We start from the raw sequence: 16,505 nt of genomic DNA, 5'->3' as shown, positions 1-16,505 counted from the left end.
TGATATTTCTGTCACCTGTGATATTTCTGTCACCTGTGATATTTGTCATTGTATTGTGATTGTCTGTGAAATGTTTGCTATCTATAATATATATGTCACCTGTGATATTTCTGTCACCTGTGATGTTTCTGTCACCTGTGATGTTTCTGTCACCTGTGATATTTGTCATTGTATTGTGATTGTCTGTGAAATATTTGCTATCTATAATATATATGTCACCTGTGATATTTCTGTCACCTGTCATATGTAAAATACAATGAGTTTTGTTTTTTGTTTATTCTTAACACACACGCACACCATTTTCAGACAGTGAACCTGTTAATTGCTCCCACGGCAAATCTCTTATTGGATGTTGCGCTGCCCCAATGTTATATTTATATTGTAAAGAAAATACAAACTTGTTCCGTGACAAAAAGAACCCCCAAAAAACAAAAACAATTTTTAATGAATTTGTATACCCTGCAGAGTAATTAGGGTATATATAGTGTCGGCCAATAAATACACTTGAGAAATCACGCCAAAAGGAGAAAGTTTACGTGAGAATATTATTTGCCATTACGCAGCTTTATAAATTACTCATATACTTATTATGAATTACCATAATAAAGAGGTGAATGTCCAAGGCACATAAAAATAACGACTGGTTACGTAGACTAATTTCTTCCCTAACAACCATTGAAGCTAGTCGTGTGGGATGTGCATTTGTGCGGATGTCACGTGATCTTAGGTGGTGAATTTTGCGCTTTTGTGTTCAATTTCCGTTTATCGCAAGTTTCCGGTTCGATATACTACAAAAACAACGAATATTTAAGTTGCCAGCCCGATTTTAGTAAACGTAAGTATCTTATATATTAGAATAAGTTAATATCAGTTCATACTGACATTATTCTAATCTGTAAATTGAGTTTTCTGGGCATGCCACAGGCCGATGCACAGCCTATCGCAAACAGGATGTTGAGCGTGTTTGGCTTGGCCGGAAGTTTTCGATATAAACAGTAAGCAGACATCTATTTCCTCTCTTGCTTTGGATATTTAATGAAGCAATGTGGTGGTGATAATTATTACTTCGGAACAAATTGTATTTACTGCTCAGAATTTTAGCAAAGATGTCGTTTATCTGTCCGCCATTTTTTCCGGTTCGACGAAAGTGGGGCAAACTACAACAGTGTCGCTGTATCAGGTTGTGTTGTTTTCAACCCGGACACAGATTGGCATTTTCACTTCTTTCGGGAAGTTTAACAGGGTGTAAATTGTCGCCAGTTAGTGTCAGGTTTGTAAATATCATCGCGAAATTGTGAAAGGTTGATTGTCCTGTACATAACTGGTATCAATCATTCAATGATTATAGGTTTTGACGTCATGTGTGGACATTTTTTTATGAAAGGGCAAAGTAGAAGGGCCTATGATTTTGGGTTCCTCTGAAATTGTCAAATTTTCCGGGTCCAAATTCAGAATGTTTGTAGAGTTTTCCTTTTCAGTTTGAAATGTTGATACTGTGTTTCTTTGACCATTTTTTTTGGATATACAATATAAAACTACCATTAATACTACTACTAATATAAAACAGTTTTCGCCATAATTTAGCAGTATTTACGAAATTACTCCGCCGTTCGTTAAAATAATGAAACAGAATTAATTAAGATACTTAATTAGCTATTCACCGATGCGTCCAGCCCTTTTACTGCCGCCGATCTTGTTTTTATATAACTCAGCAGAAGTGAATCATGGAAGTATAAATAGATGTTTTTTCACAGCTAACTGTAATAGTTATCGCCATTCTGAATTTCTCATGCCATTCGTGAAATAATATATAATTATATCATACAGTAACCTCGAATAATTGATTGTCTGACTGTTTGAGCATTTCTTTTACAGTAGATTGATACGGAATGAAACAATTAATGACTTGTGAACTTGAATTTGCTATTACATAAGTCGTGGGACATCCCCCGGCTAAGTTAAAAATTTGTTATAGGGTTCATAACTTTATCTTTAATTTTTCTCTTATGTTACTTGCTGTGAAGTATTTTCTTTTGCTGTCCTGTATTGTTGTCAAATAACGTAGGAAAAAATACCGGAATTGTAATTGACTGGAACTGCGCACACATGATACTGATGTATTGGTGATAACTGTTACGCGGCGATAACTGTTCGCTAGCCAGTAACCTTATAGAAGTGGTATTCTGGTAAACAACTGATCATTTTATGGAAGTTGTATCACTTCAGCTATCAGGGTTCACACATGTGTCATTGAGTGTTGTATGTATGTGTTAATATATATGCAGGGATAGAAATACAGTTTTTTTCTGAGTGTGCCATTGACAGATAATTTAGGTGTGACTTTGTGAATATTGTGAGTAAGTGTGTCAATACTTTTGGTGATCCAATTAAAACTGAAATCAGTAAACATGATGTCAGCCATAAACTGGATTTAGCCTAGTGCATAGGCGGATCCAGAAATTTTCAAAGGGGGTGGAGGGGGGATGGTGTTCAGGGGTTTTGAACCCCACCTTGGCGCCACCATTGCAAAACATTAACTTCATTGTGGTCTGTAGTCATTTTCGGGGGGTGGGGGGGGGTTTTTCAAATTTCCCACATGGGTACAATGTTTGGATCCCATTTCTGGTGTCCCCGCCATGATGTTGTTGGAATATTGCTAAAAGCGGTGTAAAACGTACTCACTCACTTACTCACTCATATTCCGTCACAATTGTGCCATGCAAATTATGCACTATTTTGTACCCTGATATGCAGTAATTATCCCTATGTTGCATATGTTTCAGGAGCATTTGTTTCACGAAGCTTATAAACAGTTTCCGTCATTTGCACTCTTTGATGTGACTTCATATAAAGTTCAAAAAGTTTATTAGCTATTTGTAAATTTTTAAAAGTGCACAACAAAAAGCCATGTTTATTTCATTACTTTCAAAAATGTGGGACCCAAGTGAATACAAAATATGGAATACAAAAGAAAATTTAGTTATTTGCAATTATAATGACTGTGTGAGCATTGCTCACAATATTAGGACTGAACTGTTCTTGCTGCAGGTAGACGATGAAGCGGGCTGCATCCCCCCCAGTGGTCGTCAGTGAAGATGGCACTGTGGAGATTCAAGTGCTGGAGGAGAAGCGGGCTCGTACAGAGGAAGAAGTCTGTATTGACGAGGGGTGAGTTTCATGTGCTGATTGTACTAGTGCCCTGGTGCTCTGTGTTTGACACTGAAAAATGCCCAGTGCCCAGAACTTCTAAATAGATTTGCCCATGAAGATCTTCTTCAGCTACCTATGCTTGTCACAAGCTTTGACTGATGGGAGTGGGTGATCAGACTTACTTTTTGCATATCATGTTAACCAAGTTGCAGGGGCAGTGGGGTAGCCCAGTGGTTAAAGCGTTCACTCATCACGCTGAAGACCCGGGTTCAATTCCCTACATGGGTACAATGTATGAAGCCCATTTCTGGTGTCCCTCACCATGATTTTGCTGGAATATTGCTAAAAGCTGTGTGAAACCAAATTCACTCACTTACTGTCCCAGTTGCATACATTGACACTCATGCTTTCAATTTCTGGATTGTCCAATCCAGACTCGATTATTAACAGACTGCCATCATATAGCTGGAGTGTGGCTTAGCACAGCATAAGACAAGCAAACAAAACCAATTAGATTGCCTTGTTGTATCTGTTGATGCCTAATCCTGGTTGTGTTTCAGCGTTATATATGAAGAGGAGATCATACAGCCCCAGCAGCCTCCGCCTCAGTATCAGAATCTCATCATCCAACACATGGACATTGCAGAACCTCTGCTTACCCTCAAACGTCTCCTGGAAGTGCGACTACAGTGCTCTCTGTCAGAGCACCAGTTCTATTTGCAAGACAGTATACAGGTAAGCTCAGGGTGTTACCTGTCGTCAGTACTTCACAGTTTTGTGTAAACTACAGGGTTCAAAATTCCTTATGTGTATGTGGCAACCGCACAGATTAAATATGTTTCTGGTGACAAGAGAAAGGTACTATGTGACTGTTTGTATTATTTTGAGATATGGGAAAAGTAGAGCAGAGCCTGAGTTGGATGAAAAATGTGTTTGTCTCATAAGCTCAAGTAATGGTCCATATAATAGCACAAAAAACTACCAGTGATGCTGAGATTCTGATATTTGACCAAAATCTGCAGCATATGACTGTTAACTTTGTCAAGGGCACTTAGTTTGTAATCCTTTATTATTCCCTGAATATTGTGCTTTCAATCTGACTTATTGAAAAGAGTCATAGCTTTCATATACCTAGAATACTGCTAGTGCAAAATCAAATTACAATCAAGCAAATATTAGATGATATTCAGCCCCAAGTCTGCAGTCAATGCAAATGATAATTTCTACCCATGAAGATCCTGGTTAGAATTGGTCTTCAGCAATCCTTGCCTGTCCTAAGAGATGACAAACTGGATCATGTGGTCAAACTCACTGACTTGGTTCATACATGTCATCATAATTCAATCGCAGATTGGACCGCCTCCATGGTGTAGTGGTTAGAGCGTCCGCCCGGAGATCGGAAGGTTGCGGGTTCGATCCCCGACCGCGTCATACCAAAATACTTTAAAATATGGTACTTGTTGGTCCCTGCCTGGCTCTCGGCATTAATGGGTACAACAGGGACTGGTCGGCTCGGAGTCAGCATAATGTGTCTGAGTGGGGTATTCATGCTTCACTGCGGCATGGTATATCAGTGGGCTGGCACTATAAAACCAGCTTCAGTCTGGGCTAGTACAAGCAGCCGCACATACACACGCATGCACATCGTCATATGAGCGAAATATTCTCAAGTACGACATTAAACCCAATTTCACCTCACCTCACCTCAATCGCAGATTGATGCTCATGATCACTGGATTGTCTGTTCAAGACTCGATTATTTTCTGACCCCCGTTATCTAGCTGGAACATTGCTGTGTGTGACGTTAAACAACAAATAAGACAACAACAAAAAAGTAAATATTCCTTGTATTCAACGTTGTGGTGTTTTGTTGCCAGCTGGATGCCAACAAGAGCCTGGTAGATCAGTGTGTGCAGGGAGACGGCATGGTGCAGATCAACCTTGAAGTCAAGTCACAGCCAGGTGCGCTCACGGTCACTGTTAGCTCATACAACCAAACACTTCTCCATTCATTCATGTATATCCGTTTTGTGGGTGTTCCTGGTTTGAACACGTGACCAGCCACCCTTGTTGTACAAATCAGCCAAATGAAACGGATGGCCATGCAAAGTGAAAAGGTTCATCTTGTGTCAGTTTCTAAGGGCCAAGTTTCTCATAGATTCGATTCCCCACATGGGTACAATATGTGCAGCTCATTTCTGGTGTCCCCTGCTGTGATATTGCTGGAATATTGCTAAAAGCGGTGTTAAACACTCACTCACTCACTCACTCACTCACTCACTCACTCACTCACTCACTCACTCACTCACGGGGTAACTATTGAGGGGGGAAACAACTACTGCAATAGCGAGTCTATTGCAACATACTATTGCAATACTATTTTTCTCCTTGAATTGTCTCATTTGAAGTCATTTCCCAAATGAATGTATAGTTTATATGAAATAAAAACAAGTTGAAGTACATAGGCGGATGACTGTTAATCAAAGGGAGCTAATCTGGTGCGTCCTGTATTTTCAGCTGCACATTTATCAACGAAAATCATTACTAAACTGTCGATAGTCGCACAAACTATTGATGCATTGATAGTTTTTCGTTTCTACCATCGATTAATTGCTATCAGAGACACAACAATTGCAACCCATCGGTAGTTTGATGCATCGTTACAGCACTAACTCACTCACTCATAATATTGATCACTGGACTTGATTATTTAGAGGCTGCCGTGATAATGCTAGAATATTTCTGAGTGAAGCAGTAAGCGAAAAACATTCACTCTGTACATTTCAGCACAGCTAAGCAGATAAAATTTACCAAACAAATTCATTGCTCTTGACATATTTTTAAGTTTATCTCAAATTATGTAAGAGAGGTCATAGTGTAAAAATCCTGTTGGTTGGGACAGGCATTTCAACAGGAAGGCAGGAAAACTGATGTGATAGAAGTATGTAAACCCTTCATCTGATGGAGTGTCGAGACTACGTCATGTAGCCAGACCGTGTTAATGTTGTGTGTAACTATCTCCCTCAGCAGGTGTCAAGCCTAAAATTAACATCCTGGACATACTGAAGACAGCTGATGAAGTGGAGACTCAGCCAGTGGAGCCAGGTAGGTGCTTGTCCATCTGTGTCAGAGAGTTGCAGGGTGTTGTAACAGTTTGTAGTCTGTCCCGTTTGCACCCTTATAATAGTAAATACATATCAGATATATACTGTCAATAGGATGACTCACAGTTTTGCTTTCAGATTCCTTATGTTAAGTTGTCTTGTTTCAGTCCCAGCGGTTACTCAGCAGATTCAGCAGGCCAACACAAAGGTAGTTATCCCACTACCAGAAGAGTCGGAGAACGTCACACGGTGGATCGTGGACCAGAACTTCCGCAGGGAACAGGAGAGACTGAAAATACCCTTTGGTGAGTAGACCAAGGAAAGAAATCTTTCAAAATGTCCCACTAGACCACAGAACCAGTGAGTGGACAATAACTAGTGGTTCTGTCTGTACTTCACTGGTCCAAAATAACATTCGTAGATATACTTTAAAAAGTCACTGGCCACCAAGACCACTGCAAACTTATCATTTATCATTTATCATGGGTACAATGTGTGAAGCCTGTTGCCGGTGTCCCTGTCGCGATATTGCTGGAACATTGCTAAAAGCAGTATAAAACCATACTTATTCACTCACTCACTCACTCAATAAAGGTGTTAGGATCTACCCCAAAATTCTCACATATTGGAATAAGGAAGTCGTATATCATAGAACAGTCCCCTTATGAATAAGCATTTCTTTGCACATTTGTTGGAGATGTAACATTTCACTTTTCACTTGACTCATTTACAAAACCATGTGACATGGGAGTAAAAAAATATATGGTAGAATCATTCTGATGATAACTGGATTGCTGAAAGTGAACCCTGCTCCTAAAGGTCAGTCGCATCTCTTGCAGTGACAGAGTTCAGTTTGCAGAGTTACCTCCCTTAAGTCACACTTCAAAATGAAAAGTTGGTTTACCAACCTGGAAACACCCCAAAATTTAATGAAAACGTTTGGTGCCTATTTCTGTTTGTTATGCCAGTGGCTAGAAATTATTAAAATGGAAATTAAATTCTTAAAGTCTTGTCTACTGCTATCAATTTAAACATGTGACATAAATTATCTAAAATCCAGTGACTAAGCCCTGTTGAAATATATCCTAAAATTTTCAAAATACATCAATTCATGATAAATGGTGAAAGGAGGTTAGGAAATATGGTGACATTTGAAAATTTATCGATCTACTGACTGACCCTTAGTGTAGAAATATTGTAAGCACAAAAAATTAAGATTTCTCCGAGCATGTTTACGGTTACCATGCCCAGACTCTTAAGGCCTAAACAAAATCTTGAATTCTGGTGCCGACCCTAGTTTTTTAACGAGGTATGAATAAAATAACTTTCAGATACCATTGTTTTTCCCCGACACCAACGGACATTGGTCATACTGATAGAGAAAGTCGACATGATTGCTGCAAGCTTGATTGGATAAACAATTACACATTGATAAATGTTTTATTATAGTTCGTTCTTTACTTCTAAAAAAATGTAAATAAAAAATTCCTTCGTACCTAGCTACCCTAAATATTAGAGGTGTAATCGGAACCACAACATTTTTTTATTTGGCCTAATTGTTGCATCATGCCCCTAGTCATGAGGTCCAGTAAAGTGGTATGATCCTATTGTTTCTTGCTTTCTCATGCTGTTAGAATACTGGTGCTTCATTCAGTAATAATCACACCCTCACTTCAGTCATGTGATAAAACTGATATACTCTGCAGTATGTCTAAGTTCAGAAGACTGTTTTTGTTAGTAAGCCATACATAACACTAATTAACAGGGGAGGAAATAACTTTAAAATTGCTAGTGTACTCCGGTACAGTTGCACATGTAAAATCACTTGCCCTGATAATTTTTCCACTATACCGGCCACTTTTCTTGTTGGGTTTTTAAATAAACTACATAATTAACATTGGAAAGTCAACTGGACCCCAGTATAGCGTGATATACAAATTTACTTGCCCGACAGAAAAAACACTGGACTGGGGCGTCGGGCAATGGGTTATTTCCACCCCTGCATAAATGTGTCACCAGTGAAAGGAAATCTGTCGATTCTTTTGAGCTTTTCTACTAAAATTTACACCTAAAATTTGTATCAATGATTGATTGATATATAGTTAACGATTATCGACCTCCATAATCCATATCAATGGTCAAGCCTACTTTTTGGCGCAATTTAAATCTCAACTCACTCTTGTACAGACCCAGTTCAATGGAGTGAGGTGCATGTCCGGCACTGGATCCAGTGGGCAGTGAAGGAGTTTGCCCTTCAGGGCGTGGACATCGACAGCTTCCGCTTGGACGGCAAACAGCTGACTGAACTCACACACCCAGAGTTCATCAACTTTATCCCACACGATCCGGGCGACATATTCTGGACCCATCTTGAGCTGCTTCGCAAGTGTAAATTTGTTGGTAAGTAAGACCAACTTGGCTCTTGTCTACTTGATTTAGCAGAACAATTGATTATTACCACCACCACACAGACGCTGATATTTGGCTAATGTTATTTAAAATTTGATTGTCAGAGGCACTTGTTTGTAATCCAAGATAAATCTCTGTGTCATGAATGTATTGGTGGTGTGTTTCAGCCGTGATGCAGCAGCCGACACCTCATGCCATCACAACCATCACAGTTTCCACATCAGACACAGAAAGTGAGTTGTGGCACATGCTTGCAACATATATCTAACATGTTGACCGCAGTTTTAGGACTTACATGAAGATACCATTTAGACTTGGGTTTCAGCAACCAGTGTTACCAAGCGAACATGCAGCTACTGGGATCAGATGGTCAGGCTCACTGATATGGTTGACACATGTCATCGTATCCCAATTGCGTAGAAAGATGCTCATGATGTTCATCACTGGATTGTCTGATCCAGACTGGATTGACAGACCACTGCTATATAGCTGGAATATTGATGAGTGCGGCTTTAAACAACAAATGAACCAACTAATTGACGAGTGTGGTGTTAACGAAAACAAACCTAATGCTATTGGACAAGTCAACTGTGGATGATTCTCACTGATATGCTGTTGGTAATTTGGTGGATGTTAGTTTATGGATCCTTTGATTGCTATTCCAGCTATATTACACTTGGTTATTTATGATATCAGTGGCATTAACCCTCATGGCAGAGGTACAGGGATCCATTCTAAGCCAGGTCAACAGGTCCTGCTTGTAGTTGACTCTCACACCTGTGAGGTAGAAAATGTCTTCTGCAACCTTAATGCTAGTCATATAAAGCTACTTGGTGGATTGGACCACCTCCGTGGTGTAGTGGTTAAAGCGTCCGCCCGGAGTGCAGAAGGTCGCGGATTCGATCCCAAACCGCGTCATACCAAAAGACGTTAAAATATGGTACTTGTTGGTCCCTGCCTGGCGCTCGGCATGAATGGGTACAACAAGGACTGGTCGGCTCGGAGTCAGTATAATGTGTCTGAGTGGGCTATTCATGCTTCACTGCGGCGTGGTATCTCAGTGGGCTAGCACTATAAAACCAGCTTAAGTCTGGGCTAGTACAAGCAGTCGCACATACACATACACACGCATGCACGTCATCATATGAGCGAAATATTCTTAAGCACGACGTTAAACCCACTTTCACCTCACCTCACCTCACTTGGTGGATTGGTTGGTGAGGCGTGGTTGATTGTGTCTTTGTACCCAGTCTTGCTTAAATAGGCAGTGGGGTAGGTTGGTGGTGAAAGCATACGCTTGTTTTAGGTCTGGGTTCAAATCTCCACATTGACACAATGTGTGTTTCCCATCAGTGGTGTCCCCCACCATGATGTTGCTGGAATATTGCTTAAAGCTGTTTAAAACTCATTCAGTATTGCTTCAATATAGCGGAGTGTCGTGTGACATACAAACAAACAAAACAATGCTTTGTTCTTTCAACATTTGATCTTGATCTGAATCCCTGTGCAGACTCTATTCATTGAGACTGAGGTGTGATTCTTTTCTTTTGATGCTGCTGAGTTCAGGTTGACATGAATGTTGTATTTCCAGATCGTGTGAGATCATTATCCAAATCATCCCGTCCAAGGTCTCCCAGAATCACAGGAGAAGAACGTTTATCTCCAGGAAACAGAACAGGTGGGTACCTTGGTGTCAGGGCTGCCCATTGCCACATATAGGGGCGATGGGGTAGCCTCGTGGGTAAAGCGTTCGCTCATCACGCGGATGACCCGGGGTTCGATTCCCCACATGGGTACAATGTGTGAAGCCCATTTCTGTGTCCCCGGCTGTGATAGTGCCGGAATATTGCTAAAAGCGGCGTAAAACTAAAACTCACTCACTTACTCACTCATTGCCACATATATTTTCAATACTGATGCAAGAATAATGGAATTGTTACGGAAAAATCCTCATGCACATACGTCAACACGAGGAGAATAAATATGTCATAGACTGACATGATGTCTGTTGCAGGTAACAACGGTCAGATCCAGCTGTGGCAGTTCCTCCTGGAGCTACTGACAGACAAGGACTGCCGGGAGATCATCCAGTGGGTCGGGGACGAGGGAGAGTTCAAGCTCAACAACCCCGAGATGGTGGCCCAGTTGTGGGGGCAGAGGAAGAACAAACCTACCATGAACTACGAGAAGCTCAGCCGTGCCTTACGTTACTACTATGATGGGGATATGATCGCAAAGGTTAGTGTTAAGCACAGGGGCAACAAAGGATACAATCTATGATATTGCTTGAATATTGATAATAGCAGTGTTAAGCCATACTCACTCACTCACTCACTCAGTTTTATACTTGGTGACACCTGCGAACTTCCTGGGCCTTGTTACAGAATAAGCGGTATGAATGCTACGAGAAAAGTTACGAGATCTTAGGCTTATGAGAGCTTTGTGAAACAGGGTCCTGGTTAGAATTGATCTTAGGTAACCCATGCTTGTCGTAGGAGGCGACTAACGGGATCGGAGGGTCAGGCTCACAGTCTCGGTTGAATCACGTCATTGTATCCCATTTGCATAGATTGGTGCCCATTATGTCAATCACTTGATTGTCTGTTCCAGACTTGATTATTTACAAACCTCCATCATCTAACCAAAATATTGCTGAGTGTGCTGTTAAACAGCAAGCCAACAACAAACAGGACATGGTGACTGCAAAGGAGAAGAGAGCAGTGACATGTGTTTTTGTATATTTGTAGGTTCATGGGAAGAGGTTTGTCTACAAGTTTGTGTGTGACCTGAAGATGTTGCTAGGATACAACGCAGGAGAGCTGAACAGACTGGTTGGGGAGTCAGCAGAGAAAAAGCTACAACGAGTACGGGAGAACCTACGTCCCCTGGGTGTGAAACGGGTGGATCAGAAGACCCAGACCATGTGCTAGACTGTTCCAAGCCTTATAACTAGCTGTATTAAGCAGTAGGACTGGGTGCTGTCTTGTAGCACTAGAACTACTCTCGTTCACAGATGACGTGTGGAAACCAGAACAATGACCAACCGGTGCCATGACTGGACGCCCTGATTTATTCGATGACCAGTGGGCAGCTACAGTGCTTTGTACAGATAAACTGAATTCCATTGTGAGATCTCAGCTGGGAGGTCAGCCATGTGCTGCCCATCTGTCCTGGGCTCTGTGTGTGTTTGTGTGAGAGTGTGAGTGAAGAATTCGTCTACTCCTGGGTGAAAAGCTACTGACATTCACTTAACTAATTTCTCCTGATGTAGGGACGCTGTTATGGGAGTATGGTGCAAGATATTATAAACCCAGGGTTTGAATAGTAAGATGATGATTTCCTTCTCTAAACTGACTGAAATAGTTCCTTAGCAAACTATGTTTTCTTTTTAATTGACTAACAGGATCGGGTGGGGATTTGGTTTACACATGTCATTGTATCCCAATTGCATAGATCGATGCTCATGCTGTTGATCACTGGATTGTCTGGTCCAGACTCGATTATTTACAGACCGCCCCCATATAGCTGGAATATTGCTGAGTGGCGGCGTAAAACTAAACTCACTCTTTTTAATTGACTCCATAATGCACTCAACCCACAATGTATAGAATCAGTGGAAGGCCAATGCAGCGTTAAGGTCCAACAAGAGATTTAAGATGGCTAATACAGCTTGTGCATGATTGCATTCCTTAAAACGGAATGATAACAAGTAGATAGACTGCTGTCATCACACTTTGTGTGTGTGGATCCTATTGTGTATGTATTTTTATATATTTCCTTGACACTATGTGGGAACATATAGTTTAAGCAGTCAATTAAAATGCATGTTTGAAATTGGTTGACTTATGCCAATAAAATCTGCCCCAGTCCAATATTACTTAACAAGGCCAGTATGATAGGCAGGTATCAATAAAATATAATAGAGTATTTATGGAGTTTTAGGGTTCAATCTGTGAACTAAGTTTAAATCATTGCAGATTAAAACACTACATTAAAAATTAGTTATTTAATTCCTTTTGTCAGCTGATCGCCAAGACTTGCTTCAGAACTCCCAGACAAAGTGTCGGTATATCCATGACAAGGTTGATGTGATGAAATGAAGCCCTGAGTGATGCTTGCCTGGCATGACGAATGTTGACTGTTTATATGTGAATGTACGGTACAATGCATCCTACATTACATGCCCTGTTGGAAAAGTGGCTGAAGGCTTCATCTGTTGCTGCTGTTTGTGGTCTTAAGAAGTGTTTTTAATTTTTAATGAATAGGTGTGTAAAATCAATTGACAAAAGAGAATAGCTTCAGTTGCTCAAACAACATTAACATTTAACAGATTTAGTCAGTTTTGAAATGAAGGTGCAAACAGGTACAAAAACGTTTTAGCATCACTGGTATGACCAATATCCAATGGACAATGTTGTTACTTCTGTCATGGGTTTAATCATGCTTTAGGAAATGGTTTCTGATTGGTCGATCAGATTACCGGGGGCCAATTGCAAAAGGTATTTTAGGAAGTCATGGCAAGTGACGTAGACTGTTGAAGCATATGGTTTCCATTGGATTGCTCAGAGTATTTCACAAGTTCATTATTCAGGATAAGTTCCCTTTGTCTCCGAATGAGTGAATAATTAGTGTTTGCCTGTCCTGGGATGAGTTCATTATTTATATATGTCCACAAGCCTGAAGGGCCCCTTTAACTGTCATCCAGCTGCAAGGCAACATTATTCTTCAGTATGTCACCGACGTAGCTGAGATCCCAGCCACAAGATATGCATTTTCTTCATCATATATATTCTGTTTCTGCTTCCATTATCATTACCCCCATGTTATGAATATTTGTAAATATTATTTAACAATTTCCCCGACTCAGTTCCTTATCAGTGCTAAGACACCTGTTTACATTAGAAACGCCTACTTAATTCTGATAAGGAACATTGTTTCTACACTGTTTGCATGTGATGAATGTTCTTATGTTGGGTGCAGTGTACCATTGTATGGCATGCATTTAGAGGGGGCAGGGGCTCTTACTATATTAGATTAACATATTGCGCTGAAGGGAAACCAAGTTCTACGGATAGTCAACTTCATTATTGCAGTGAATGCGACGTTTTGGTGTAGATAACCTTCTTGCGCCAAACAGATAGCTTGGGTTATCCGGAGTAATAATGTGCTATGCTTTGATTGTTAGCGCTATCAGCATACCTAGTATGGAGTTTGGCGCGCTATATACATGGACACATTATTATTTATTATTCGATACTAACACCGTTATCAAGCAAGTGACTTGTTTGATAACGGTGTTATATTTGCACCAAAACATACTCGACACACTGAAACGTTCTCTAAACAAGTCACAAAGCTGAAGTTTAGTGTTAAAACATGGACTTGGTTTTCAATACCATCATCACTGTCATGTCATCAAAGCCCATTTCAGCATTCCAATGTTTTGTTCTATGACAACAAATTTGGACACAAGGATGCATTAGTGTTACTCTACATACATGACACATGTAAGGTTACTGCAGAACCAGCTTTCCTCATGTCATTGTTTGAGTACAAATATTGTATATATCGTACACTGTCATAAAGATATGTACTGGATTGAACTTTACAGGCATCCTGTATGTGCTTTGTCAATGGTTCCTAAAAAGTAATCTTGTGTTAAAATATTGAAAAAGCAAGATTTTGATAGAAACTGTAGCATTCTTTTCACGAGACTAGTTTGTGAATTTCACCTAAATGATAACCTCACCCTCACCCCTGCATTAAGCCAACCTATTATTGAAATTATGTTCAAAGTAGTGTTTTGACATAGGCACACTTGCATTCATTCATCTACTGATAGTGAACTTACTTTTTCACTTTGTTGTACTGATGTGTACTTGCAAATACTCATTTCTTGAGAAAATAACACTAATCTCATTTGAGGTGTAAATTTGAGCCTTGACATTTCTGTGATTGCAAAAAAATATTCCATAGTTCTGTGAACATTGACTAGACCTTTCCATGAACTAGCAAAATCCACTGATTTAGTTATGTAGAGTTTCAATTTTTGTTAGACATGTCATTACAATTATTTTCACCCTTGTATATACAATGCCTTTTAAAAAGTCGTCAGGCGTTATATTTTGGATTACACTTTCTCAGTAAAGTCCCTATTTCAGTACTCTTTTTAGTTCAGTCCAGTCCAGAGTCTAATTCCTGGGATTCTCTTTGGAAAGAGGATAAGATAATCTTAAGATAATCTACTATGACAAGCATATAGCATTGATGTATTCTCTGGCAATGTCTGGCAAGGTTTAAGATGGGTCTTTAAGTTAACAGGAATAACTAATTTTTATTTAACTGCATGCTGTATTTTTATTTTTTTGTTTATTTTTCCTTCAAAATTGTGTTTATCAAAGCACGAAAGAGCAACTGTTCAGAATTATATTGATTGTCATCTAAGCATGTGTATCAATGTTGGGTAAAAACTGCATTATAGTGAAGGGAACGTTTTACCTTGCTTACATTACGATCTTGTTTGTACATATTAACCATATCAAGTATGACTTGTAACAAGTTCCAGCATGAAGACCATAGTCACTGTTATCTCTATGCACATTATTGGGTTTTTTGTATATAGTGACCGTAGATGTCCCTGTACATAGCGATCATGTATGGTGTAATTTCTTCATATGCGTCAGTTGTGAAGTAGAGCACAACTGGTTCTCAAACTGTGAACTGAAGTGTTTAAACACCATTGTTATTTCGACTGTAACACCAAAATCTTACATCAGAACTGCTTTTGAAACTGTGGTATTTTGTCATTTCCATTGATATTTCCAGTGTTGATTGGAGAACTGATTGTGTTTTATTTCTCAAGCATTACCTTATCGTCATATATGAAAGCATTTGTATATTAGGCACCATCAAATATTCCTAATAAATCATCATTCATTCAAATAAATGTGACCATTTTGTTTTTTGTATTAGTAAGTTACCTGGAGTTTCTCCTGACAACTTGAGATTATACCACGCAGTAGCCTCTGTGGTGAAGTGGATGGAGAGTCTGCCTGGAAGATCCTAAAATCTGTGGTTCGATTTCCAGCAGGTTCAGAGTCCAAAGACTTCAATAGATGAAGTTTTTGTTACCTTAAATGGCACACCAATGGAATGAAAAGGACTGGGCCTAGATTTTCGAAGTTTTCTTAGCGCTAAGGTAGTCGTAAGTGCCATACATTAACATTAACTTACGACTATCTTAGCGCTAAGAGAGCTTCGAAAATCTTGGCCCAGGTTCTTAGGCGTATACTGTGTGCGAGTGGGTATCGTTGTTAAACAGCATATAAAAGCGGCATTTGATGCTATGTTCACATTATCACGATTTGCGCCACGCTTGAAATTGTGGTCTTAATTGTGGACTAATGGTGGTGATCCTGTCAGATCTTATTAGGTCTTGAGGTCAGTCGTGGCAATCGTAGAAAAATTTTGGACGGTTCAAAAAATGTCTACGATCAACACGATTAATTGTGATCATCGCATCAGATCGTATTGCATCGTGACAAAGTGCAACATATCGCATCTAATCGTGGTTCCCAATCGTGATCGGAATCAATCGTGGACAAGACAAACACCACGCTCTGTTGAGGTGTGTTGCAATCTCTCACGATCTGTGACGCTCTGTCGGTCACATTGACCACGACCTGACACGAATGACTCACGAGCAGATACGAATAAATGCGAGTAGATACGAGTAAATGCGAGTATTGATGCTTTTTCACGGACGCTCATGATCTATTACGAGTTACTGCAGCCTCCATTATATCCTTCACTGTGTTGGGCTTCTGCTCTTGAGTCCTGGGG

General features: G+C 39.9%; 1 protein-coding gene across 4 annotated transcripts; it reads left to right on the top strand.

Annotated features, from left to right (window-relative positions):
- Window positions 1–692: 692 nt before the first annotated feature.
- LOC124266739 (GA-binding protein alpha chain-like) lies at window positions 693–15,609 on the top strand. Of its 4 annotated transcripts, XM_046701526.1 has the most exons (12): window positions 709–835; window positions 925–995; window positions 3,049–3,168; window positions 3,711–3,885; window positions 5,028–5,112; window positions 6,178–6,255; window positions 6,422–6,559; window positions 8,442–8,654; window positions 8,831–8,896; window positions 10,255–10,341; window positions 10,678–10,901; window positions 11,411–15,609. In XM_046701526.1, exons 3-12 carry the CDS (start codon window positions 3,056–3,058, stop codon window positions 11,591–11,593), a joined length of 1,362 nt encoding a protein of 453 aa, XP_046557482.1. In that variant the 5' UTR covers window positions 709–835; window positions 925–995; window positions 3,049–3,055; the 3' UTR covers window positions 11,594–15,609. The 4 variants fall into 4 exon arrangements, with proteins under 4 accessions (XP_046557484.1, XP_046557481.1, XP_046557482.1 ...); XM_046701528.1 differs by lacking the exon at window positions 925–995 and having other exon boundaries at window positions 693–835; window positions 6,181–6,255; XM_046701525.1 differs by lacking the exon at window positions 925–995 and having other exon boundaries at window positions 693–835.
- Window positions 15,610–16,505: the final 896 nt, after the last annotated feature.

The sequence above is a fragment of the Haliotis rubra genome, unplaced genomic scaffold, assembly GCF_003918875.1.
Source record: "Haliotis rubra isolate DU_JTF1 unplaced genomic scaffold, ASM391887v1 Scf1279, whole genome shotgun sequence".
Taxonomy (NCBI): domain Eukaryota; kingdom Metazoa; phylum Mollusca; class Gastropoda; order Lepetellida; family Haliotidae; genus Haliotis; species Haliotis rubra.
Note: the sequence above shows the minus strand (reverse complement) of the source record. Positions and strands in the feature narration are given on the sequence as shown.

Excerpts from the sequence above, each read along its gene's own strand:
- LOC124266739 (XM_046701525.1), top strand. The coding sequence starts at position 3,056 with ATGAAGCGGGCTGCATCCCCCCCAGTGGTCGTCAGTGAAGATGGCACT. Across the intron at positions 3,169-3,710 it reads GAAGTCTGTATTGACGAGGG|CGTTATATATGAAGAGGAGA; the intron begins GTGAGTTTCATG and ends GTTGTGTTTCAG. Across the intron at positions 6,560-8,441 it reads GAGACTGAAAATACCCTTTG|ACCCAGTTCAATGGAGTGAG; the intron begins GTGAGTAGACCA and ends ACTCTTGTACAG.